General features: G+C 42.4%; 1 protein-coding gene across 1 annotated transcript; it reads right to left on the bottom strand.

The window, feature by feature from the left end:
• Window positions 1-143: 143 nt before the first annotated feature.
• LOC118401358 (SUMO-activating enzyme subunit 2) lies at window positions 144-21332 on the bottom strand. The gene is made up of 17 exons (XM_035798787.2): window positions 21091-21332; window positions 20454-20537; window positions 19750-19820; window positions 19599-19663; window positions 19367-19467; window positions 19129-19250; window positions 12638-12705; window positions 12369-12490; window positions 12139-12238; window positions 8426-8574; window positions 8190-8283; window positions 7501-7613; window positions 7079-7234; window positions 6700-6796; window positions 1393-1498; window positions 1147-1286; window positions 144-902 (listed from the first exon to the last, which is right to left on the bottom strand). Exons 1-17 carry the CDS (start codon window positions 21229-21231, stop codon window positions 697-699), a joined length of 1935 nt encoding a protein of 644 aa, XP_035654680.1. The 5' UTR covers window positions 21232-21332; the 3' UTR covers window positions 144-696.
• Window positions 21333-26177: the final 4845 nt, after the last annotated feature.

Genomic DNA, 26177 nt, shown 5'->3' with positions numbered 1-26177 from the left:
AAAAAAGCACCACAAATAAGTGAGCAAATTGAAATTTGGTGGTGTGTCCAGTAAAAACAAGCCAAAGTACTGATGTTTCAAACAAATACTGTATACCAGTAATGATGTGTATGCTAAAGCTTAAGAAAACAATTTTGGGGTCATTAGATGTGTAAGTGTTTATTGTGTCATTATCTATTTGGTCCAAAGGGAGGTTGAGGCCTGAATATGATGGCTCCAACTATAAACCACATGAAAGATTTATAAATAAAGTAACAAACTCCAGTACAATTTCTTTTTTAACCAGCTGTGACAAAGCAACTCACCCTGCAAGTGGTCAATGGTTAAAAATTACAAAGAAAATTCAGTCATCGCTTGACTCAAAGAAATGATTGGGTTTGATAACTTTTTTTTACATTCCTTCAATGGAGGTGTAAGTTTACTGGATGAAATATGCTGAAAAAACATTTGCTATTAAATGTTTCTTTCAGTCTCCCTACAAACCACACCCTGACTTGTGACATGACAAATACATTATAAAAAATACAAAAAGCGAAAAGTATTTTATCCATCTGTGATGGACCAAAATAAAAAAAACTGGCACACAACAGTTTTTGTACATTTATATTTACACATGTTTGGTAAGAGGAACAGCGTATGAAAACACAAACACAGAGTTTCATCCTTCTGAAGAGGGGAGGGGCCAGGAGAGACATACTAGTCTAGTGCAATGATGTCATCATCTTCCTCATCGGCAGCCAAAGGCTGATCCAGGCGTTGGCGCTTGGCTGAAGCCTCGCCTGTCTCAGCATCATGGAGCTTCCTCTTGTGGCCTCCTGACTCCATGCGGACATCCATAGTGCTGGAGGACGGCTCCTCCTCGTCCGAATCAACTATCAGAACATCATCCTGCTCAGCAGTGGCTAAGAGAAGAAAGAAAATCGAGAGAAAGTCAGACGAGAGACGATCGACATGTACCATTTTAGAGTTTACGTTCGGCTACAAAATAAACATAGATTCAAAATAAACATAGATTCTCATAAACATGATTCTCAGTACCATAAACAAAATAATTTAAAGGACAGGACCAGTGACTTCTGACCAGGATTTTGATTATTAGACCGTTTAAAACAGTCCATCTCTGTAGTCAATGTCAGTTTTGCTCACCTTTGGAAGAGGTGGACGGTTCTGCAGAGTCTTTGTTGCCGTTGGCAACATTCTTGTCCTCTTGTGCGCTGGGTGGGGTTGGGGCTTTGTCAGGGGCGTCACCCACCACCTCAAACTCCACATCCTTCTCCAAGTCCTCACTTTTACAGACAAGCGCAGAAATACATTTACGTTAAGGAAACAAATTTGCATTAGTCATGCAAATGCAAAGGCCTATACAGCACTGATAATTACATCCTCTCTTACCAGTGAATCACGTTAACCAGGAGTGTGTAATCCTGCAGAAAGTCATCCACTTGCAGACGGCTACCATGTCGTATCCCAAAGTCAGACAGAAACTTGCTGTTGTTTGCTATAAGAAGAGAATGGTGCATGATCATAAATATGTATACCTGATGATAAGAGTATACCGTTGAGTACAATACAGGATTTAGCGATATTGTTTTATGCATGCATGCCGTTCTCCTGATCAAACAATGAATGCTGAATGCTAGCTGAGTTACATCACCAAGTAGTTTGAATAGCCTAAAAATGTAAGGTAGCCAGGGGACGAATGAGAACAAACATCATCAATAGCCTATAGAAACTTTGAATGACAAGTTTAAGCTTATTATGAAATAAATCCCTCCATGTGAATCTGAATGCCCATTAAGCTAAACTCAGCAAAAAAAAAAAGAAACATCCTCTCACTGTCAACTGCGTTTATTTTCAGCAAACTTGTATGAACATAAGATTCAACAACTGAGACAAACTGAACAAGTTCCACAGACACGTGACTAACAGAAATTGAATAATGTGTCCCTAAACAAAGGGGGAGGAGGGTCAAAAGTAACAGTCGGTATCTGGTGTGGCCACCAGCTGCATTAAGTACTGCAGTGCATCTCCTCCTCATGGACTGCACCAGATTTGCCAGTTCTTGCTGTGAGATGTTACCCTACTCTTCCACCAAGGCACCTGCAAGTTCCCGGACATTTCTGGGGGGTCCTAGCCCTCGCACTCCAATCCAACAGGTCCCAGACGTGCTCAATGGGATAGAGATCCGGGCTCTTCACTGGCCATGGCAGAACACTGACATTCCTGTCTTGCAGGAAATCACGCACAGAACGAGCAGTATGGCTGGTGGCATTGTCATGCTGGAGGGTCATGTCAGGATGAGCCTGCAGGAAGGGTACCACATGAGGGAGGAGGATGTCTTCCCTATAACGCACAGCGTTGAGATTGCCTGCAATGACAACAAGCTCAGTCCAATGATGCTGTGACACACCGCCCCAGACCATGACGGACCCTCCACCTCCAAATCGATCCCGCTCCAGAGGACAGGCCTCGGTGTAACGCTCATTCCTTCGACGATAAACGCAAATCCTACCAGCACCCCCAGTGAGACAAAACCGCAACTCGTCAGTTAAGAGCACTTTTTGGTCCAGCGATGGTGGGTTTGTGCCCATAGGCAACGTTGTTGCCGGTGATGTCTGGTGAGGACCTGCCTTACAACAGGCCTACAAGCCCTCAGTCCAACCTCTCTCAGCCTATTGCGGACAGTCTGAGAACTGATGGAGGGATTGTGCGTTCCTGGTGTAACTCAGGCAGTTGTTGTTGCCATCACACCTGCGGGACAGGTACAGGATGTTCGGATGTCCCGATCCGGTGCAGGTGTTGTTACGTGGTCTGCCACTGCGAGGACAATCAGCTGTCCGTTCCGTCTCCCTGTAGTGCTGTCTTCGGCGTCTCCCAGTACAGACGTTGCAATTTATTGCCCTGGCCACATCTGCAGTCCTCATGCCCCCTTGCAGCATGCCTAAAGGCACGTTCACACAGATGAGCAGGGACCCTGGGCATCTTTCTTTTGGTGTTTTTCAGAGTCAGTAGAAAGGCCTCTTCAGTGTCCTAAGTTTTCATAACTGAACTTAATTGCCTGCCGTCGGTAAGCTGTTAGTGTCTTAATGACCGTTCCACAAATGCATGTTCATTAATTGTTTATGGTTCATTGAACAAGCATGGGAACATTGTTTAAACCCTTTACAATGAAGATCTGTGAATTTACTTGGATTTTTACAAATTATCTTTGAAAGACAGGGTCCTGAAAAAGTCGAGAACATTATCACTTTTATACAAACAGGTTACCAACATATTCAAATAATGATTGCCATATTTTAATTTAAAAGGTTTTGATTTATTGATTCATACCATTTCATCCTTCGAAAAGATAGTCCCGACACAAATCTAGGGTTGCTACCTAACCGGCTGGTCGTTCGTTCTATTGGTTCGGTTGCTAGAGACACAACCAAGTCATTCAGTCATTTTGTTCTGTATCTATGGACACGACTCAGTCGTTCGTTATAATTGTTCCATTGCCATACTGGCTGGCAATGTTCTTATCCGCATTTGCATTAGTTTAAGCTGTTTTCCAGTGACATTTATTTGGATACATTCATAACAATGAGCTAATCAGGCACGATTTCGTCTGGCATAGAAAATGTGCTCACTCGTTAGGACACTGTTGTTCAGAGGAGCTAATCAACAACACAGCTAACACAATCACTTCAAACGGAAGCTGGAAAGACTGCAAACTAGCTGCGTGTCGTTTCACCTTTTTTCAATTGACATTTCTTTGTATAAATACAAAAATGATGCCAGCTGATTCATGATTTCAACTGGCTGAGAAACGCTACCGGACTGTCTCGTCCCGACACGTTCATTACTATGGGAATGCTGAAGATTGAAATTCTATATTGAGACAATGTTGCAAATGTCAGTTAATACAAATCTCCTCTGTTGAAAACTAAAATGTTAGTCTAAAAGAAATGTCTAGTTGCTTTTTATAGTAGATATCAAGTTTATAAATTGTGTGGCTGGGCTGATGAGACAGTGGATTGTGCAGTCAGATGGAACAGAGTAAATAGGCATTTTAACGTCATAGATTTAGCCGGTGGGAACTTGTGGAATAGACACTGGCTGGGAATTCTGTTTTCACCAATCAGCATTCAGGATTAGACCATTGCCATATATAGATCTGTGCCATTCACTTTGAACTTGACTTTTTGCAGCATCAGCAGTCGAGAATAGATGCACTTGTTTTGAGATCAAAGCAAGAGCTTCATGTAGGGACGTGTGTACATTTGTTCATATCCTTTGCTAGTTAGCGAGTTATTAGCCCAGTTATAGATAATTTATAGTTAGCAATGAGGAGTGACTGATTCCAAAAAGAGCACAAATGTGTGCATTTCAAGACCTCTTTGAAATGTCATTCAGGTAAAGAGCTTTTTTTTTGTCTTAAAGGGGCAACGTATTTTGAGACAGGCTTGAATAAGCTAAGTGGCCAATAGGTTGAGGGTAGAATAATGTCTGATTCACTGTAATAATGGTATGGGAATAATGATGCATTTTATATTGTAAAGTGGTTTCTTGCATCAAACAACATGTTCAGTCACCTTGTCTGAAGGTCACGTGGATAAACAGTTTCTCCATTTTTTTAATTGAACCTTTAACTCTTGCACTGAGATGCAGTGCCGTAGACCGCTGCACCACTCGGGAGTGGCACCGCCCTGGTTAATGTTTTTTCTCTCCAAAAGTTTCAATGTAGGCCTACATCGAACACAACACATTGGCTGCTACTGTAGGCTGAACGATAGAACAGCTATTTCCATGTTAAAATGTTATTGGATGCATTTTCTTCATTGTTTTTGATGGTAGGCTTCTCTGTTAGGACTACATTATGATCAAATAGCCACAGTAGCCTACTTGACTACTGTTAGTTTTGGAACATTTGTACATAGCCTACAGCCGTGAGCGCATTGTTGAGCTTATAATATAGACACTTTGGACACTGTTAACAACCCTCCAGACAAGCTTCAATGCTATACAACTCTCCTTCCGTGGCCTACAATTGCTCTTAAATACAAGTAAAACTAAATGCATGCTCTTCAACCAATCGCTGCCTGCATCTGCCCGCCCGTCCAACATCACTACTCTGGACGGTTTTGACTTAGGTAGTTGTCCACATATTCTAGGTGTCTGGTTAGACTGTAAACTCTCCTTCCAGACTCACATCAAACATCTCCAAGCCAAAGTTAAATCTAGAATTGGCTTCCTATTTCGCCAGAAAGCATCCTTCACTCATGCTGCCAAACATACCCTTGTAAAACTGACCATCCTATAGATCCTCGACTTCAGCGATGTCCTTTAAAAAATAGCCTCCAATACCCTACTCAATAAATTGGATGCAGTCTATCACAGTGCAATCCGTTTTGTCACCAAAGCCCCATATACTAACCACCACTGCGACCTGTACGCTCTCGCTGGCTGGCCCTCGCTTCATACTCTTCGCCAAACACACTGGCTCCAGGCCATCTACAAGACCTTGCTAGGTAAAGTCCCCCCCTATCTCAGCTTGCTGGTCACCATAGCAGCACCCACCTGTAGCACACGCTCCAGCAGGTATATCTCTCTGGTCACCCCCAAAACCAATTCTTCCTTTGGCCACCTCTCCTTCCAGTTCTCTGCTGCCACAATGACTGGAACGAACTACAAAAATCTCTGAAACTGGAAACACTCATCTCCCTCACTAGCTTTAAGCACCAGCTGTCAGAGCAGCTCACAGATTACTGCACCTGTACATAGCCCATCTATAATTTAGCACAAAGTACCTCTCCCCCTACTGTATTTATTTTGCTCCTTTGCACCCCATTATTTCTCTCTACTTTGCACATTTCTCCACTGCAAATCTACCATTCCAGTGTTTTACTTGCTATATTGTATCTACTTCGCCACCATGGCCTTTTTTTGCCTTTACCTCCCTTATCTCACCTCATTTGCTCACATTGTATATAGACTTATTTTTCTACTGTATTATTTATTGACTGTATGTTTGTTTTACTCCATGTGTAACTCCGTGTTGTTGTATGCGTCTAACTGCTTTGCTTTATCTTGGCCAGGTCGCAGTTGTAAATGAGAACTTGTTCTCAACTTGCCTACCTGGTTAAATAAAGGTGAAATGTTTTTTTTTTTACTTGATCAACATTGTAAGCTAAACGGTCTGATCTGTTGCACCGAACTCATTGCTTTTCGGATTTTGCTACTCCCGCAATAACACCAGCTAAATAAGTTTGTGACCAATAAAATGTGATTTTTTATTTTTTATTTTTATATGTGCAGTGGTTGTATTTTGAACCGTAGACATTGTTTATCGTCCCAGGGACAACGGGACACCCTTAATTTCAAGCCCCGGACGGAATTATTTTATAAACCAAAAACGTATTTGGTTTTACTTGTAATGTTGCATTATTTTATAGGCTACGAAGGGTGGCTAACCATTTTTCAGGAGAGCCTTAAAGAGGCAGAGTGTAGGCTTGACTATGCAAAGAAGCCAATAAGCAGAGTGTAGCTAGCCTACCTTTTTGTCTGATTCTCGAGGGTAAAAAAAGATAGTAATGCATTTTATTTGTAAAGTGGCTAAAAATTTTAATGTCAAGCCCTACAGTCACCATGGGAACAGGTTGGCATCCTCTACTGGTCTCCTTGGGAACAGTCTGATATTATTCTGTGATTGTCTTATACCTTCAGTTTCACCCTCCTCAGAGGAGATGAGGATTGTCCCTTTCCCATCCTCGATCTGCACATCTGGCGCCACCATCCCAAACTTCTCCTTTAATATCTAACAAAGAAACAAGAATCTTTAGCGGAACACATAGATATGCTGATCACTTTTCACTGCGCTGTGGTGGTTGCAACAAACAAGCAAACCAGATTGGTGTTGTATAGATAAACATGCAACTCTCTAAGCAGTCAATATCCATCTGGCTTCATCTCTGCCTCTATGGTCAAAAATGTCTTCATCACTGGCCAACAATGTCCGTACCAGTCTGTGTGTTTGTCTTTATCAGTCTGATTACAAGCATGGTCACATGCATACAGGAGCCAGAGAGGCATACATTACCTTGTCTTGAAGGGCCAGCACAAGAGTTTTGTGCACATTCAGTTTGACTGTAACCTCTGGCTTGCTGGCGCACACATAACAGTTGGCACTGGGCGGGTCCAAAGCACATGGAACAAGCAGCTTTTTCCTGGGGTTAGGCTGCTTGTTCAGGAAGATCTAAGAAGACCATACAGAAAGGAACATTGGAAAATGTTTCAGAGCACAGGCATAAACCTAACACTCATAATCTATTGAATTATTTACAACCACCATGGCTACAATTAGTGAATGAAATGCTGGGCCAAGTAAGTGATATGCTGAATTTTGAAAATAGTGCCCCATTCATACTGTCAAAGCTTCCCCGAATGTGCAGACTAGGGGCAGATGATCAAAGGTAGAGTACCACCCTCTAAGAGTAGAAGGGATCACTCCTGATTTCTCACCGTGCGACACTGCTCCACATCTCCAGACAGGATCTTCAGAGCCTCCAGCACAATGAGGCCAGCAATGACTGCATTGGTTGTGGCGATTGCTGGGATGATGTTTCCTGCCATGGCTGCAAGGAACAATTTACAAAATCAAAACACCTTCATAGGTATCAGACTGAAACATTTAAATGCCCAGTGCAGTCAAAAACATGATTTATATACATTTCCACAATATGAAGGTGGAATAATACTGTGAAATTATGAAAATGATCATGCTCTTTTTAGTGTAAGAGCTGTTTAAAAAGACTGCCTACAATTTCTGCCTGTTTTGGTGGGATGGAGTTTTGGCCTGCCTTGTGACATCAAGTGGTACATTAGTTAACAGACCAATAACAAAGAGTTCCAAACCTCTCAGCCAATAACATATAGTTTTCAGTTTCCCCCTGCCCACTCAGACCACTCCCATACAGTCCTAGCCATATTCTTGCTTGAGAAATTGACCGTTTTAATTAAAAACAAACAATCACAGTAAGGTACTTAATTGTTCTTAATTGTTAAGCAGAAATAATTTGATATCAAGAAAAAAAACACCAGCATTGGAACTTTAAAGCAAGAAAGTAAAATCAATTATATGAATCTGTATCAATAATAAATTGTCACAATAAGAACTTAACAGCTCGACATCTTTCACCCAAAATACCCACACTTGATGTCAAAACGGCTCTTCATGTTCATGCTAAAGATATGCATGCGCAAGTTGGCGGCTGCTGTCACAAAGTCCATCGCTGGAGGGTCATCCTAGCAAAAGGAGGAAAATGTTACTCAAATTGCAATGCCAAAAGAGCATAATCTTCCCAGGTCTATTTTCTAATCTCCACCAAAATATTCTGTTCCAGTGGGGCAGTGTTGATTCTGCAATGTCCCATCCTTAGGTCCTCACCTTGTCCCACACAAGTTCTGCTCCATCCCCTTTGTCAGCCAGCATGGAGCGCAGGGTTTCCACGCTGCGGGAGAAGAGCTGGGAGTAACCTGCCACACCCAACACCTGTTGGTCCTTCAGTCCCGTCCCAGTCACCTCCTGGGGACACGCTATCGCACAACCAGAAAGAGAGAGACAATGACAAAAATAAACTACCACAACAAAATCTTCTAAATCAAATTGGTCCACTGCACTCTCCAGAAGCTTGGAGCAATATAATATATACTGAACAAAAATATAAACTCAACCATTTCAAAGATTTTACTGAGTTACAGTTCATATAAAGGAAATCAGTCATTTGAAATAAGGCCCTAATCTATGGATTTCACATGACTGGGAATACAGACATGCATTTGTTGGTCAGATACCTGTTAACTTTTTAATGTAGGGGCATCGATCAGAAAACCAGTCAGTATCTCGTGTGATCCCCATTTGCCTCAAACAGTTCGACATCTCCTTCACAGAGTTGATTCAAGCTGTTGATTGTGGCCTGTGGTCCCACTCCTCTTCAAAGGGTGTGCTTAGTTGCTGGATATTGGCGGGAACTGGAAAACGCTGTCGTACACGTCAATCCAGAGTATAATTCGACCGATTAATCGGCATGGCCGATTTCAAGTTCATGACAATCGGTAATCCGCATTTTTGGATGCTGAATATGGCCGATTACATTGCATTCCACGAGGAAACTGCGTGGCAGGCCGACCAACTGTTACGCGAGTGCAGCAAGGAGCCAATGTAAGCTGCTAGCATTAAACTTATCGTATAAAAAACAATCAATCTTAACATAATCACTAGTTAACTACACATGGTTGATGATATTACAAGGCTAACTAGCTTGTCCTGCGTTGCATATAATCAATGCGGTGCCTGTTAATTTATCATCGAATCACAGCCTACTTCACCAAACGGGTGATGATTAAACTAAAGTGCATTCATGAAAAAAAGCACAATCGTTGCACGAATATACCTAACCATAAACATCAATGCCTTTCTTAAAATCAATACACAAGTATATATATATTTTAAACCTGCATATTTAGTTAAAATAAATTAATGTTAGCAGAAAATATTAAGTAGGGAAATTGTCACTTCTCGTGAGTTCATTCAGAGTCAGGTTAAATACAACAGTTTGGGCCGTCGGGCTCGTTGCGAACTGTAAACTAATTTGCCAGAATATTACATAATTATGACATAACATTGAAGGTTGTGAAATGTAACAGCAATATTTAGACTTAGGGTTGCTGCCCGTTTCATAAAATACGGAACGGTTCCGTATTTCATTGAGAGAATAAACGTTTTGTTTACGAAATTATAGTTTCCGGATTTGACCACAATGACCAACGGCTCGTATTTCTGTGTTTATTATATTATAATTAAGTTTATGATTTGATAGAGCAGTCTGACTGAGCGGTGGTAGGCGGCAGCAGGCTCGTAAGCATTCGTTCAAACTTTAATGCATTTGTCAGCAGCTCTTAGCAATGCTTGCATCACAGCGCTGTTAATGACTTCAAGCCGGTCAACTCCTGAGATTAGGCTGGAAATACTAAAGTGTCTATTAGAACATCCAATAGTCAAAGGTATATGAAATACAAATGGTATAGAGAGAAAGTCCTATAATTCCTACAATAACTACAACCTAAAACTTCTTAACTGGGAATATTGAACCACCAGCTTTCATATGTTTTCATGTTCTGAGCAAGGAACTTAACCTCTTCAACCTATGGGGGCGCTATGTCATTATTGGATTAAAAAACGTGCCCGTTTTAAGCGCAATATTTTATCACGAAAAGATGCTCGACTATGCATATAATTGTCAGCTTTGGAAAGGAAACACTGACGTTTTCAAAACTGCAAAGATATTATCTGTGAGTGCCCCAGAACTGATCTTACAGGCGAAACCAAGATGAAATTTAACAGGACATTTTTGACGCTCTGTTTTACTATCATCTCCTGTGAATATGCTGTGAACGAGCTTATGCGCTCTGCCGTTCGTCCAAGATGTCTGCAGCATTGTGACGTGTTTGAAGGCATATCATTGGAAGATTGACCATAAGAGACTACATTTACCTGGTGTCCCGCCTGGTGTCCTGTGTCGAAATTATTGCGTAATCTGTAGGTCCATGCGCATTCCATTTCTTCAGAAGAGAAAGTCAACTGCCACGAAGGATTTATCGTCGATAGATATGTGAAAAACACCTTGAGGATTGATTCTAAACATCGGTTTGCCATGTTTCTGTCGATATTATGGAGTTAATTTGGAAAAAAGTTTGCGTTTTAATGACTTAATATTTGTTTTCTTTTTTTTTCTTACCCAAACGTGATGAACAAAACGGAGCGATTAGTCGACACATAATATTTTTTGTAAAAACGGAACATTTGCTATCTAACTGAGTCTCCTCATTGAAAACATCTGAAGTTCTTCAAAGGTAAATGATTTTATTTTAATCCTTTTCTGGTTTTTGTGAAAATGTTGCATGCTGAAAGACAGGCATAATACTATGCTAGGCTATCAATACTGTTACACAAATGCTTGTTTAGATATGGTTCAAAAGCATATTTTGAAAATCTGAGATGACAGTGTTGTTAACAAAAGGCTAAGCTTGAGAGCAAATAGATTAATTTCATTTCATTTGCGATTTTCATGAATAGTTAACGTTGTGTTATGCTAATGAGCTTGCAGATAGATTTACACAATCCTGGATACAGGTTTTTTCGTAGCTAAACGTGACGCAGAAAACGGAGCGATTTGTCCTAAACAAATAATCTTTCAGGAAAAACTGAACATTTGCTATCTGAGAGTCTCCTCATTGAAAACATCCGAAGTTCTTCAAAGGTAAATTATTTTATTTGAATGCTTTTCTGGTTTTTGTGAAAATGTTGCCTGCTGAATGCTACGCTAAATGCTATGCTAAATGCTACGCTAGCTATCAATACTGTTACACAAATGCTTGTTTTGCAATGGTTGAGAAGCATATTTTGAAAATCTGAGATGACAGTGTTGTTAACAAAAGGCTAAGCTTGAGAGCAAATAGATTAATTTCATTTGCGATTTTCATGAAAAGTTAACGTTGCGTTATGGTAATGAGCTTGAGGCTGTAGTCACGATACCGGATCCGGGATGACTCGACGCAAGAAGTTAAACGTTAGCTTTTTTACATGGTACGTAGAACACTCGTAACATCTGCAAATCGCTCTCCCACACGACGCCATGCACGTAGTCTGCAGTTGTGAGGCCAGGTGGACGTACTGCCAAATGATCTAAAACGACATTGGAGACGGCTTATGGTAGAGAAATTAACATTAAAATCTCTGGCAACAGAGCTGGTAGGCATTCCTTCAGTCAGTATGCATCAATATTGCATAATCCCTCAACTTGAGACTTCTGTGGCATTTGTGACAAAACTGCACATTTTAGAGAGGCCTTTTATTGTTCCTAGCACACGGTGTACCTGTGTAATGATCATGCTGTTTAATCAGCTTCTTGATATGCCACACCTGTCAGGTGGATGGGTTATCTTGGCAAAGGAGAAATTCTCACTAACAGATTTAAACAAATTTGTGCACAATTTGAGAGAAATAAGCTTTCATTTTATTTCTGCTCATGAAACATGGGACCAACATAATACACAATGCGTTTATATTTTTTGTTCAGTGTAGGATGCTAAATTTCTTACCAAGTTTCTGAATCTCAAGCCAATCCAGAGGGAGTGGCGCTTTCCTCTTCTTCCACAGCTTGTCCATGGTCAGGAGGTACTGGATGTCATCTTTGAAAAGCTGGAGGACCACACAAAGCAAATGGCTATTAGCCAAAGTCAAGGGGCTAATAAGCTTGTTGAAAACAAGACAAGGTGACACTTTCACTTAAGCAGTCCTTTAGTGAATGCTTGTTCACACTAAAGCCTACCTTGTTGAAGAGTTTGACTGCGTCGTAGCCTGTGGATCGTGCCCAGTCCTTGGTGGACACCCGTTTGATGTCTCCATCCTGATCAGACGCTGTGGCCCGGGCTTCAGTGTCTGCAGGGTTCCCTGAGAAAAGGAGACAAGAGACCTCAATGAAAACCAGTATACACAGCAGCCTTTTACTGCATACGTGTCAGTGCATCTCACCTCTCTGGTCTATGGAGGGCAGGGAGGTGGCAGTATTAGAATTCTCTAGTGTTGCGCTCTACTCACATGAAAGCTCTGGGTCAGCGGTGTCAGGGGACACCTCCTGATCTGCATCCTCCTCTCCAAAGAGCTGGCTGAGGTGGAGATTAAAATAAAACCGGATTGTCATTATCATGGGCTTAATCTCAACCTCCCAGCAATAAAACATATCTCTGCAAGCAACACCAACACTCACTTAGGATGAAGATAACAATCACAACCTATTCCTCATTGGTTTACAACTAGTGAGATACATCTTCCAAGATGGCGCAGCAGTAAGACGGCCCCTGCGCTCGCTATTTACCCATTGTTATTGTCCTAGCCGTTTACCCATTATTGTCTCACCCTTTGTTGTCTTAGCTCTCCCAATCAACACCTGTGATTGCTTTATGCCTTTCTCTAATGTCAATATGCCTTGTATACTGTTGTTTAGGGCAGCTCTCATTGTTTTATTTTACTGCAGAGCCCCTAGTCCTGCTCAACATGCCCTCGGATAGCCCCCCTTGTCCCACCCCACACACATGCGAAGACCACACCGAGCCTAACTGGCACCTCCAGAGATGCAACCTCTCTCATCCCCACTGTACTCACACCCTACCATACCCTTGTCTGTACACTATGCCCTGAATCCATCATACCATGCCCAGAAATCTGCTCCTTTTATGCTCTGTTCCCAAAGCACTAGATGACCAGTTCTTATAGCCTTTAGCCGTACCCTCATCCTACTCCTCCTCTGGTGATGTAGAGGTTAACCAAGGCCCTGTGTGTCCCCAGGCGCTCTCATTTGCTGACTTCTGCAACAGTAAAAGCCTTGGGTTCATGCATGTTAACATCAGAAGCCTCTTCCCTAAGTTTGCTTTATTCACTGCTTTAGCACATGTCGCCAACCCTGATGTCCTAGCTGTGTCTGAAACTTGGCTTAGGAAGGCCACCAAAAATTCTGAAATTCCCACCCCCAATTACAACATTTTCCGCCAAGACAGAACTGCTAAAGTGGGCGGAATTGCAATCTACTGTAGAGATAGCATGCATAGTTCGGTCATACTATCCAGGTCTATGCCCAAACAGTTTGAGCTTCTACTTTTAAAGATCCATCTCTCCAGAAATAAGCGCCTCACTGTTGCCGCTTGTTATAGACCCCCCCTCAGCTCCCAGCTGTGCCCTGGACACCATATGTGAATTGATTGCACCCCATCTATTGTCAGTGTTCGTACTGCTGGGTGACCTAAATTGGGATATGCTTAACACCCCAGCCACCCTACAATCTAAGCTAGATGCCCTCAATCTCACACAAATTATCAAGGAACCTACCAGATACAACCCCAAATCCGTAAACATGGGCACCCTCATAGATATCATCCTGACCAACTTGCCTTCTAAATACACCTCTGCTGTCTTCAACCAGGATCTCAGCGATCACTGCCTGCGTCCGTTATGGGTCCGCGGTCAAAGGACCACTCCTTATCACTGTCAAATGCCCACTAAAACACTTCTGCGAGCAGGCCTTTCTAATCGACCTGGCCCAGGTATCCCGGAAGGATAATGACCTCGTCCTGTCAGTAGAGGATGCCTGGTTGTTCTTTAAAAAGTGCTTTCCTCACCATCTTAAATAAGCATGCCCCTTTCAAAAAAATGTTGAACTAAGAACAGATATAGCCCTTGGTTCACTCCAGGCTTGACTGCCCTTGACCAGCACAAAAACATCCTGTGGCGTACTGCAGTAGCTTTGAATAGTCCCCGCGATAAGCATCTTTTCATGGAAGTTGGGAACCAATAAACACAGTCAGTTAGGAAAGCAAACAGAACTTTGCATCCTGCAGCACTAAGTCCAAACAGTTTTGGGGCACTGTAAAGTCCATGGGGAATAAGAGTACCTCCTCCCAGCTGCCCACTGCACTGAGACTTGGAAACACTGTAACCACTGATAAATCCACAATAATTGAGAATTTCATTGAGCATTTTTATTTATTTCACCTTTATTTAACCAGGTTGGCAAGTTGAGAACAAGTTCTCATTTACAATTGCGACCTGGCCAAGATAAAGCAAAGCAGTTCGACAGATACAACGACACAGAGTTACACATGGAGTAAAACAAACATACAGTCAATAATACAGTATAAACAAGTCTATATACGATGTGAGCAAATGAGGTGAGAAGGGAGGTAAAGGCAAAAAAGGCCATGGTGGCAAAGTAAATACAATATAGCAAGTAAAACACTGGAATGGTAGTTTTGCAATGGAAGAATGTGCAAAGTAGAAATAAAAATAATGGGGTGCAAAGGAGCAAAATAAATAAAATACAGTTGGGAAAGAGGTAGTTGTTTGGGCTAAATTATAGGTGGGCTATGTACAGGTGCAGTAACCTGTGAGCTGCTCTGACAGTTGGTGCTTAAAGCTAGTGAGGGAGATAAGTGTTTCCAGTTTCAGAGATTTTTGTAGTTTGTTCCAGTCATTGGCAGCAGAGAACTGTGAAGGAGAGGCGGCCAAAGGAAGAATTGGTTTTGGGGGTGACTAGAGAGATATACCTGCTGGAGCGTGTGCTACAGGTGGGAGATGCTATGGTGACCAGGGAGCTGAGATAATGGGGGACTTTACCTAGCAGGGTCTTGTAGATGACATGGAGCCAGTGGGTTTGGCGATGAGTATGAAGCGAGGGCCAGCCAACGAGAGCGTACAGGTTGCAATGGTGGGTAGTATATGGGGCTTTGGTGACAAAACGGATTGCACTGTGAAAGACTGCATCCAATTTGTTGAGTAGGGTATTGGAGGCTATTTTGTAAATGACATCGCCAAAGTCGAGGATTGGTAGGATGGTCAGTTTTACAAGGGTCAGTTTTACAAGGGTATGTTTGGCAGCATGAGTGAAGGATGCTTTGTTGCGAAATAGGAAGCCAATTCTAGATTTAACTTTGGATTGGAGATGTTTGATATGGGTCTAGAAGGAGAGTTTACAGTCTAACCAGACACCTAAGTATTTGTAGTTGTCCACGTATTCTAAGTCAGAGCCGTCCAGAGTAGTGACGTTGGACAGGCGGGTAGGTGCAGGTAGCGATCGGTTGAAGAGCATGCATTTAGTTTTACTTGTATTTAAGAGCAATTGGAGGCCACGGAAGGAGAGTTGTATGGCATTGAAGCTTGCCTGGAGGGTTGTTAACACAGTGTCCAAAGAAGGGCCGGAAGTATACAGAATGGTGTCGTCTGCGTAGAGGTGGATCAGAGACTCACCAGCAGCAAGAGCGACCTCATTGATGTATACAGAGAAGAGAGTCGGTCCAAGAATTGAACCCTGTGGCACCCCCATAGAGACTGCCAGAGGTCCGGACAGCAGACCCTCCGATTTGACACACTGAACTCTATCAGAGAAGTAGTTGGTGAACCAGGCGAGGCAATCATTTGAGAAACCAAGGCTGTCGAGTCTGCCGATGAGGATGTGGTGATTGACAGAGTCGAAAGCCTTGGCCAGATCAATGAATACGGCTGCACAGTAATGTTTCTTATCGATGGCGGTTAAGATATCGTTTAAGACCTTGAGCGTGGCTGAGGTGCACCCATGACCAGCTCTGAAACCAGAATGCATAGCAGAGAAGGTATGGTGAGATTCGAAATGGTCGGTAATCTGTTTGTTGACTTGGCTTTCGAAGACCTTAGAAAGGCATGGTAGGATAGATATAGGTCTGTAGCAGTTTGGGTCAAGACTGTCCCCCCTTTGAAGAGGGGATGACCGCAGCTGCTTTCCAATCTTTGGGAATCTCAGACGACACGAAAGAGTGGTTGAAGAGGCTAGTAATAGGGGTGGCAACAATTTCGGCAGATAATTTTAGAAAGAAAGGGTCCAGATTGTCTAGCCCGGCTGATTTGTAGGGGTCCAGATTTTGCAGATCTTTCAGAACATCAGCTGAATGGATTTGGGAGAAGGAGAAATGGGGAAGGCTTGGGCGAGTTGCTGTTGGGGGTGCAGTGCTGTTGACCGGGGTAGGAGTAGCCAGGTGGAAAGCATGGCCAGCCGTAGAAAAATGCTTATTGAAATTCTCAATTATGGTGGATTTATCAGTGGTGACAGTGTTTCCTATCTTCAGTGCAGTGGGCAGCTGGGAGGAGGTGTTCTTATTCTCCATGAACTTTACAGTGTCCCAGAACTTTTTTGAGTTAGTGTTGCAGGAAGCACATTTCTGCTTGAAAAAGCTAGCCTTAGCTTTTCTAACTGCCTGTGTATAATGGTTTCTAGCTTCCCTGAACAGCTGCATATCACGGGGGCTGTTCGATGCTAATGCAGAACGCCATAGGATGTTTTTGTGTTGGTTAAGGGCAGTCAGGTCTGGGGAGAACCAAGGGCTATATCTGTTCCTGGTTCTAAATTTCTTGAATGGGGCATGTTTATTTAAGATGGTTAGGAAGGCATTTTTTTTTAAATATCCAGGCATCCTCTGACGGGATGAGATTAATATCCTTCCAGGATACCCCGGCCAGGTCGATTAGAAAGGCCTGCTCGCTGAAGTGTTTCAGGGAGCGTTTTACAGTGATGAGTGGTGGTCGTTTGACCGCTGACCTATTACAGATGCAGGCAATGAGGCAGTGATCGCTGAGATCTTGGTTGAAGACAGCAGAGGTGTATTTAGAGGGCAAGTTGGTTAGGATGATATCTATGAGGGTGCCCGTGTTTAAGGCTTTGGGGAAGTACCTGGTAGGTTCATTGATAATTTGTGTGAGATTGAGGGCATCAAGTTTAGATTGTAGGATGACTGGGGTGTTAAGCATGTTCCAGTTTAGGTCGCCTAGCTGCACGAGCTCTGAAGATAGATGGGGGGCAATCAGTTCACATATGGTGAAATATTTCTCTATGGCTGGCCATGCTTTCCACCTGGCTACCCCAACCCCGGCCAACAGCTCTGCACCCTCCGCAGCAACTGGCCCAAGTCCCCCCCTCGGCTTCTCCTTCACCCAAATTCAGACAGCTGATGTTCTGAAAGAGCTGCAAAATCTGGATCCCAACAAATCAGCTGGGCTAGACAATGTGGACCCTCTCTTCCTAAAATTATCTGCCACCACTAGTCTGTTCAACAACTCTTTCGTATCGTCTGAGATTCCTAAAGATTGGAAAGCGGCTGCAGTCATCCCCTCTTCAAAGGGGAAGACACTCCAGACCCAAACTGTTACATACCTATATCCATCCTGCCCTCCCTTTCTGAAGTCTTCGAAAGCCAAGTGAACAAACAGATCACCGACCATTTCAAATCCCACCTTACCTTCTCCGCTATGCAATCTGGTTTCCGAGCTGGTCACGGGTGCACCTCAGCCACGCTCAAGGTCCTAAACGATATCATAACCGCCATCGATAAAAGACAGTACTGTGCAGCAGTCTTCATCGACCTGGCCAATGCTTTCGACTCCGTCAATCACCACATTCTTATCGGCAGGCTCAACAGCCTTGGTACTGCTAGTAAAATGAAAGGCATGCTCTTCAACCAATCGCTGGCTGCACCCGCTCACCCAGCATCACTACTCTAGACGGTTCTGACTTAGAATATATGGACAACTATAAATACCTAGGTGTCTGGCTAGACTGTAAACTCTCCTTCCAGACTCATATTAAGCATCTCCAATCCAAAATTAAAATATAGAATCGGCTTCCCATTTCGAACAAAGCCTCCTTCACTCATGCTGCCAAACATATCCCCATAAAACTGACTATCCTACCGATCCTCGACGATGTCATTTACAAAATAGCCTCCAACACTCTACTCAGCAAATTGGATGCAGTCTATCACAGTGCCATCCGTTTTGTCACCAAAGCCCCATATACTACCCACCACTGCGACCTGTATGCTCTCATCGGCTGGCCGTCACTACATATTCGTTGCCAAACCCACTGGCTCCAGGTCATCTATAAGTCTTTGCTAGGTAAAGTTCCACCTTATCTCAGCTCACTGGTCACCATAGAAACACCCACCCGTAGCATGTGCTCCAGCATATTTCACTGGTCATCCCCAAAGCCAACACCTCTTTGGCTGCCTTTCCGTCCAGTTCTCTGCTGCCAATAACTGGAATTAATTGCAAAAATCACAGAAGCCGGAGATTCTTATCTTCCTCACTAACTGGAACGTCAGCTGTCAGAGCAGCTTACCGATCGCTGCAGCTGTACACAGCCCATCCAACCAACTACCTACCTCATCCCCATATTTGTTTTTCTGCTCTTTTGCACACCAGTATTTCTACTTGCAAATCCTCATCTGCACATATATCACTCCAGTGTAAATTGCTAAATTGTAATTACTTCGCCACTATTGGCCTATTTATTGCCTTACCTTCTTACCTCATTTGCAGATACTGTATACAGAATTTTCTATTGTGTTATTGACTGTACATTTGTTTATTCAATGTGTAACTCTGTCGCACTGCTTTGCTTTATCTTGGCCAGGTCGCAGTTGTAAATGAGAACTTGTTCTCAACTGGCCTACCTGGTTAAATAAAGGTGATATAAATAAAAAATAAATTTTAAAAAGCACTTCAACAACACTTACTTGAACAGGTACTTGGCCCACACAATGCAGTGTATAGGCTCAGAGGGGGTGTTGCGAATGGTACAACCAGGGAAGGTTTTCTGTGTGGGTTTGGGCTGGCACTCATAACACTCAGTAAGACCCTATAGTGTGGGAAATCAAGGAGAGGTGATTATTTCACTCTGTATCTAATGAATTTTCACTGCACATGACCATGCTTCTAATTGGCATCCACAGGTTGTTTTCATCCATGTCTTACCTTCTTAATAACGGTCACCTGCCCAAGGTAGCCAGCTGTGCCACTCTCAATAAGGGGAATGTCAGCTGCAAGACACATCCTGTTCACATGGTTACGAGCCGCTGCAAGGAAGAAAAGATTCAGCTGGTGCTAAGACCAGGACCACACAGGGAAAAGATACCAAACGTGCTCTACAGACAGACTAGGGGTAGGGAAAGAGGGTGTAATTAGGGGGAAGTAGATATTACTATACCTCGATTGTCCAAAGCATTCATGACAAGCATGAAGTTCCTGAAGAATTCCACATTGTACTCTGGGCTGTGAAGGACAAACATACCAAACATTAAACAGGATCAAGGACTTTAAGTTCTCACACCGGCAACTCACAACACTAGTTGACTTACTTCATGATGCTGTCATGATAGGCTGTAATGTTGGCAGTGGGACAGAATTGGAGCACACTCTCTTTTGCCACCTGCAAGACAGACAGCCGTAAGTTCACAAATAGTATTTAGATTGTGTACAGCATACACTGAGTGTACAAAACATTAGGCACATCTACTCTTTCCAGGTGAAAGCTATGATCCCTTATTGATGTCACTTGTTTAATCCACTTCAAATCTGTGTAGATTAAGAGGAAGAGACAGGTGAATGAAGGATCTTTAAGCTTTGAGACATGAAATGTGTATGTGTGCCATTCAGAGAGTGGATGGGCAAGAAAACATATTTAAGTGCCTTTGAATTGGCTATGGTTGTAGGTGCCAGGCGCACCTGTTTGAGTGTGTCAAGAACTGCAACACTGCCAGGTTTTTCACACAACAGTTTCCAGTGTATATCAAGAATGGTCCACAATCCAAATGACATCCAGCCAACTTGACACAACTGTGGAAAGCATTGGAGTCAACAAGGTCCTGCATCCCTGTGGAACGCTTGACACCTTGTAGAGTCCATGCCCTGACGAATTGAGGCTGAACAGCCTCAGGGCAAAAGGGGGTGCAACTTAATATTAGGAAGGTGTTCCTAATGTTTTGTAAACTAAGTGTATTTTAGAATGCAAGACCAAGTGATCTCATGTTTGTGAAAGAACAACAAAGTATCTGTCCCCTACCTGCGCCTTGGACTTCCCCACATGTTTCTTCTGGAACAGGAACTGTCTGTTCAGGTTGCTCACATCAATAGTGTCCAGATCAATCTATAAAAGAGACACAGCAAATCGAAGTTAAAACACAATTACTGATACAAAAAAAATGCAATTAATAAGATCAAGACAGGTTCACAAAAAAGTTGGACGTGGTATGAAAGACTTTGCTACAAACTGTATAACGTTAGCTACCTACCTACCGTATGTTATTATATATCTAGCTAGCTGCATTGTAGTTTACATTGCTTATCACAAATCACCAGCATTGCTAGCAGCTAGCTAATTAGCCTTCAAGCATACCGGCATGGACAGCTTAGCATTGTCTAGCTAACGTTAGCAGACCACAAAGAGGTCGGGACAACATGGCGCGCAATTGAAATTCTGGACGAAGTGACCTAAATGTTGTGTGTTTTTATATACATGCATGTAACTAGCTAGCTATATAACTACATTGCTAACTCCACCACTTACATATAGCCAGGCTCATGTGAAAATGTTCTAATATATACACTTATTTCAGACTAGCTAGCATGCCAGGCCTTTCACACTTCAGCCTGTAGGCTGCACAAAGACCCAGCAAATGTCCGCCCCCTGCACGACTTACCACTTCTATATTTTTGAAGCCGGTGAGTACAAGATTTTTCAAGAGCTCGCAACCAATTCCTCCAGCTCCGACCACCAGCACCCGGCAAGCGGATAAGGAATCAGCGAGCTCTTTTCGGAGAGACCCCACTAGTTGTACCATTGTTGATCTGAAAAATACAGAAACTGCAGTAGACCAGAAGAGAGAGGCGCTAGCTATGTGGCTAGCAGCAGGCACCACCTCCTCACTCGGATAAGGGGGCCCTTCGATATAAGCGCACAAAGACTGATCAAACACTCTGCCTATAGTGCCGCCTTCTGGAGAGGCGAGGTTTAGGCTTTTGAGTTGAGTTCGTTGAGTTTCCTTCTCTGACAGTACAGTGCTGAACTGCACACCAAAACCATGACCAAAATAGGCTTTGTTTCTGCCTTTCTCACTATGTGGGTGGGAAAATATTGTTGGATACCAGTTTTGATGATATAGCTAGTTCAAGATAGTGCAGTGGTAAATTAATTCCATTCAGATTGACAAAAACATCCAGTCAAGCTAAAACATGTAGTCATGATGAAAATGATTGAGAGCCAGAGTATCACTGACATAAAACTAGTTTATTGCTTTGAGTGGTGGTAAACATATATATTGAAGTCCACTTTTGCACTAACTCTCTTGCACTTACTATGCACACCCACTAGACTCTACCCACATACTCACGCTGACACCCCAACACACACACACACTCACACACACAATTCACACTCACCATATATGCCGCTGCTACTGTCTATTATCTACCCTGTTGCCTAGTCACTTTCATTGAATCAGATGGCTCATTCATCACAAAGCCCACTGATATTGCAAACTACTTTATTGACTTTTTCATTGGCAAGATAAACAAACTTAGGGATGACATGCCAGCAACAAATGCTGACACTACACATCCAAGTATATCGGACCAAATTATGAACGACAAGAATTGTACTTTTGAATTCTGTAAAGTCAGTGTGGAAGAGGTGAAAAAAGTATTGTTGTCTATCAACAATGACAAGCCACTGGGGTCTAACAATCTGGATGAAAAATTACTGAGGATAATAGCATACGATATTGCCACTCCTATTTGCCACATATTCAATTTAAGCCTACTTGAGAGAGTGTGCCCTCAAGCCTGGAAGGAAGCTAAAGTCATTCCACTAACCAGGAATAGTAAAGCCCCCTTTACTGGCTCAAATAGCCGAACAATCAGCCTGTTACCAACCCTTAGTAAACTTCTGGGGGAAAATGGTTTGACCAGATACAATGCTATTTCACAGTAAACAAATTGACAACAGACTTTCAGCATGCGTATAGGGATGGACACTCAACAAGCACAGCACTTACACAAATTACTAATGATTGGCTGAGAGAAATTGATGATAAAATGCTTGTGGGGGCTGTCATGTTAGACTTCAGTGCAGCTTTTTACATTATCGATCATAGTCTGCTCTGGAAAAACGTATGTGTTATGGCTTTACACCCCCTGCTATAATGTGGATAAAGAGTTACCTGTCTAACAGAACACCGAGGGTGTTCTTTAATGGAAGCCTGTCAAATATAATCAGTAATTCCCCAGGGTAGCTGTTCAGGCCCCTTGATTTTTTCCATTTTTACTAACTACATGCCACTGACTTTGAGTAAAGCCAGAGTGTCTATGTATGTGGATGACTCAACACTATACACGTCAGCTACTACAGCGACTGAAATGACTGCAACACTCAACAAAGAGCTGCAGTTAGTTTCAGAGTGGGTGGCAAGGAATAAGTTAGCCCTAAATATTTCCAAAACTTAAAGCATTGTATTTGTAACAAAACACTCACTAAACCCTAAACCTCAACTAAAGCTTGTAATAAATCATGTGGAAATTGAGCAAGTTGACATGACTAAACTGCTTGGAGTAACCCTAGATTGTAAACTGTCATGGTTAAAACATATTGATGCAGTAGTAGCTAAGATGGGGAGAAGTCTGTCTATAATAAAGCAATGCTCTGCCTTCTTAACAACACTATCAACAAGGCAGGTCCTACAGGCACAAGTTTTGTTGCACCTTGACTACTGTTCAGTCGTGTGGTCAGGTGTCACAAAAAAGGACTTGGGAAAATTGCAATTGGCTCAGAACAGGGCAGCACGGCTGGCCCTTGGATGTACACAGAGCTAATGTTAATAATATGCATGTCAATCTTTCCTGGCTGAAAGTGGAGGAGAGATGGACTTCATCACTACTTATTTATGATAGGTATTGACATGTTGAATGCACCGAGTTGTCTGTCTAAACTACTGGCACACAGCTCGGACACCCATGCATACCCCACAAGACATGCCACAAGAGGTCTCTTCACAGCCCCCAAGTCCAGAACAGACTATGGGAGGCACACAGTACTACATAGAGGCATGACAACATGGAACTTCTACACCTGCATTGCTTGCTGTTTGGGGTTTTAGGCTGGGTTTCTGTACAGCACTTTGAGATATCAGCTGATGTAAGAAGGGCTTTCTAAATAAATTTGATTTGAAATTTGATTTGAACCATTTTCCACATCAAGTAACTGACGTAAGCAGTAAAATTAGACTTAAAAAACAGATTTTTAAAAACACCTTATGGAACAGCGGGGACTGTGAAGCAACACAAACATTGGCACAGACACATGCGCACTCAACCCGGCCCCTGCGCACACACACACACACACATACATACACATGGATTTAATAATGTAGATGTGGTAGTGGTGGAGTAGGGGCCTGAGGGCACACAGTGTGTTGTGAAATCTGTGAATGTATTGTAATGTTTTTAAAATGGTATAAACTGCCTTAATTTTGCTGGACCTCAGGAAGAGTCGCTGCTGTTTTGGCATACATCCAGTCACTACAAAGACAACTCAGTTGACGGAGAGGAAGTAAACCGCTCAGAGATTTCATCATGAGGTCAATGATGACTTTAAAACTGTTATAGAGTTTAATAGCTGTGATAAGAGAGAACTGAGGATGGATAAAAAACATTGTAGTTGCTCCACAATATTAACCTAATTGACAGAGTGAAAAGAAGGAAGCCTGTACAGAATAAAGATATTCCAAAACATGTGTCCTGTTTGCAACAAGGCACTAAAGTAAAACTGCAAAAAAAATGGCCAAAACAATGAACTTTTTGTCCTGAATACAAAGTGTGTTGTATTTGGGGCAAATCCAATACAACACATTACTGAGTAACACCATATTTTCAAGGATAATGCTGGCTGCATCATGTTATGTGTATGCTTATAATTGTTCAGGACTGGGGAGTTTTTCAGGGTAAAAAATTAACAACATGGAGCTAAGCGCTGGCAAAATCCTAGAGGAAAACCTGGTTCAGTCTGCTTTCCACCAGACACTGGGAGATGAATTCACTTTTCAGCAGGACAATAACCTAAAACACAAGGCCAAATCTACACTGTACTCTTAGAAAAAAAGATGCTATCTAGAACCTTAAAAGGTTCTTCATCTGTCCCCGTAGGAGAACCCTTTTTGGTTGCAGGTATAACCATTTTGGTTCCAGGTAGAACCCTTTTACAGAGGGTTCTACCTGGAACAAAAAAGGGTTATCCTATGGGGACATCCAAATAACCCTATTGGAACCCTTTTTACTAAGATTGTGGGGTGGCTGACCAAGAAGACAGTGAATGTTCCTGAGTGACCGAATTACAGCTTTGACCTAAATCTACTTGAAAATATATGACAAGACCTGAAAATGGCTGTCTAGCAATGATCAACAACCAATTTGACAGCGCTTGTAGAATTTTTAAAAGAATAATTGGCAAATGTGGCACAATCCAGGTCTGGAAAGTTCTTAGAGACTTACCCAGAAAGACTCACAGCTGTAACCGCTGCCAAAGATGCTTCTACAAAGTATTGACTCAGGGGTGTAAATACTTATGTCAATGAGATATTTATGTATTTAATTTACAATAAATTAGCAAACATTTATAAAACATGTTTTCACCTTGTCATTATGGGGCTATTGTGTGTAGATGGGTAAGAACATTTCATCCATTTTGAATTCAAGCTGTAACACAACAAAATATGGAATAGGTCAAAGGCTATGAATACTTCTGAAGGCACTGTACATAGCTACCTCAATGACCTCTTACCCCTTGGGACTGGTACTCCCTGTATATAGCCATGTTATTTTTTTCAAAATTGTTATTCGTTCACTCTGTATTTATTCCTCTTGTCACCATTTTGAAAAATTATTTAACTCTGCATTGTTGGAAAATGACCTGTAAGTAAGCATTTCACTGTTCGTCTACACCTGTTGTATACAAAGAATGTGACAAATACAGTTGTATTTGATTTCATGTGAAATAATTCTCTACCATTAATCAAGCCTTTTACAGTGCTTTACCTGCTCAAACACAGTTTGAGAATATGTATCGTGCACATGGCATCAGAGCAGTAAGCAAGGTATTCATCTTCATCCTCCTGGGCTGTTTTTTCTGCAGCACTGCTGTTTCTACTGAAGGTCCTGGGTCTCCTACAGATATATTATGTATTACATTATACTGTATAGCAAGCAATACAGACCAACATTAGAAAAAAACAGACATATCTATCAAAATTAAAACCATCTTTTATAAATGTATGAACTAAGTAATACTACATCTTTGTTTGTTTTTGTCAACGACACATTTTTATGACACAGTTATTGTCTGTAAAGAACCCTTTAGTTCTTTAGATTTTATCCTATGTTTATCTGATTATGGTATGTTTTGAAGTACCCTCTCAAAACGAGCATGTATGAGGTTGGCCTTATCAAGTGCACCTCCTCCCAGCTGCCCACTGCACTGAGGCTAGGTAACACGGTCACCACCGATAAATCCATGATTATCGAACACTTCAATAAGCACTTCTCAACGGCTGGCCATGCCTTCCGCCTGGCTACTCCAACCTCGGCCAACAGCTCCGCCCCCCCCGCAGCTCCTCGCCCAAGCCTCTGCAGGTTCTCCTTTACCCAAATCCAGATAGCAGATGTTCTGAAAGAGCTGCAAAACCTGTACCCGTACAAATCAGCTGGGCTTGACAATCTGGACCCTCTATTTCTGAAACTA

This window comes from Oncorhynchus keta, chromosome 22 (assembly GCF_023373465.1).
Source record: "Oncorhynchus keta strain PuntledgeMale-10-30-2019 chromosome 22, Oket_V2, whole genome shotgun sequence".
In the NCBI taxonomy this organism is placed as follows: domain Eukaryota; kingdom Metazoa; phylum Chordata; class Actinopteri; order Salmoniformes; family Salmonidae; genus Oncorhynchus; species Oncorhynchus keta.
Note: the sequence above shows the minus strand (reverse complement) of the source record. Positions and strands in the feature narration are given on the sequence as shown.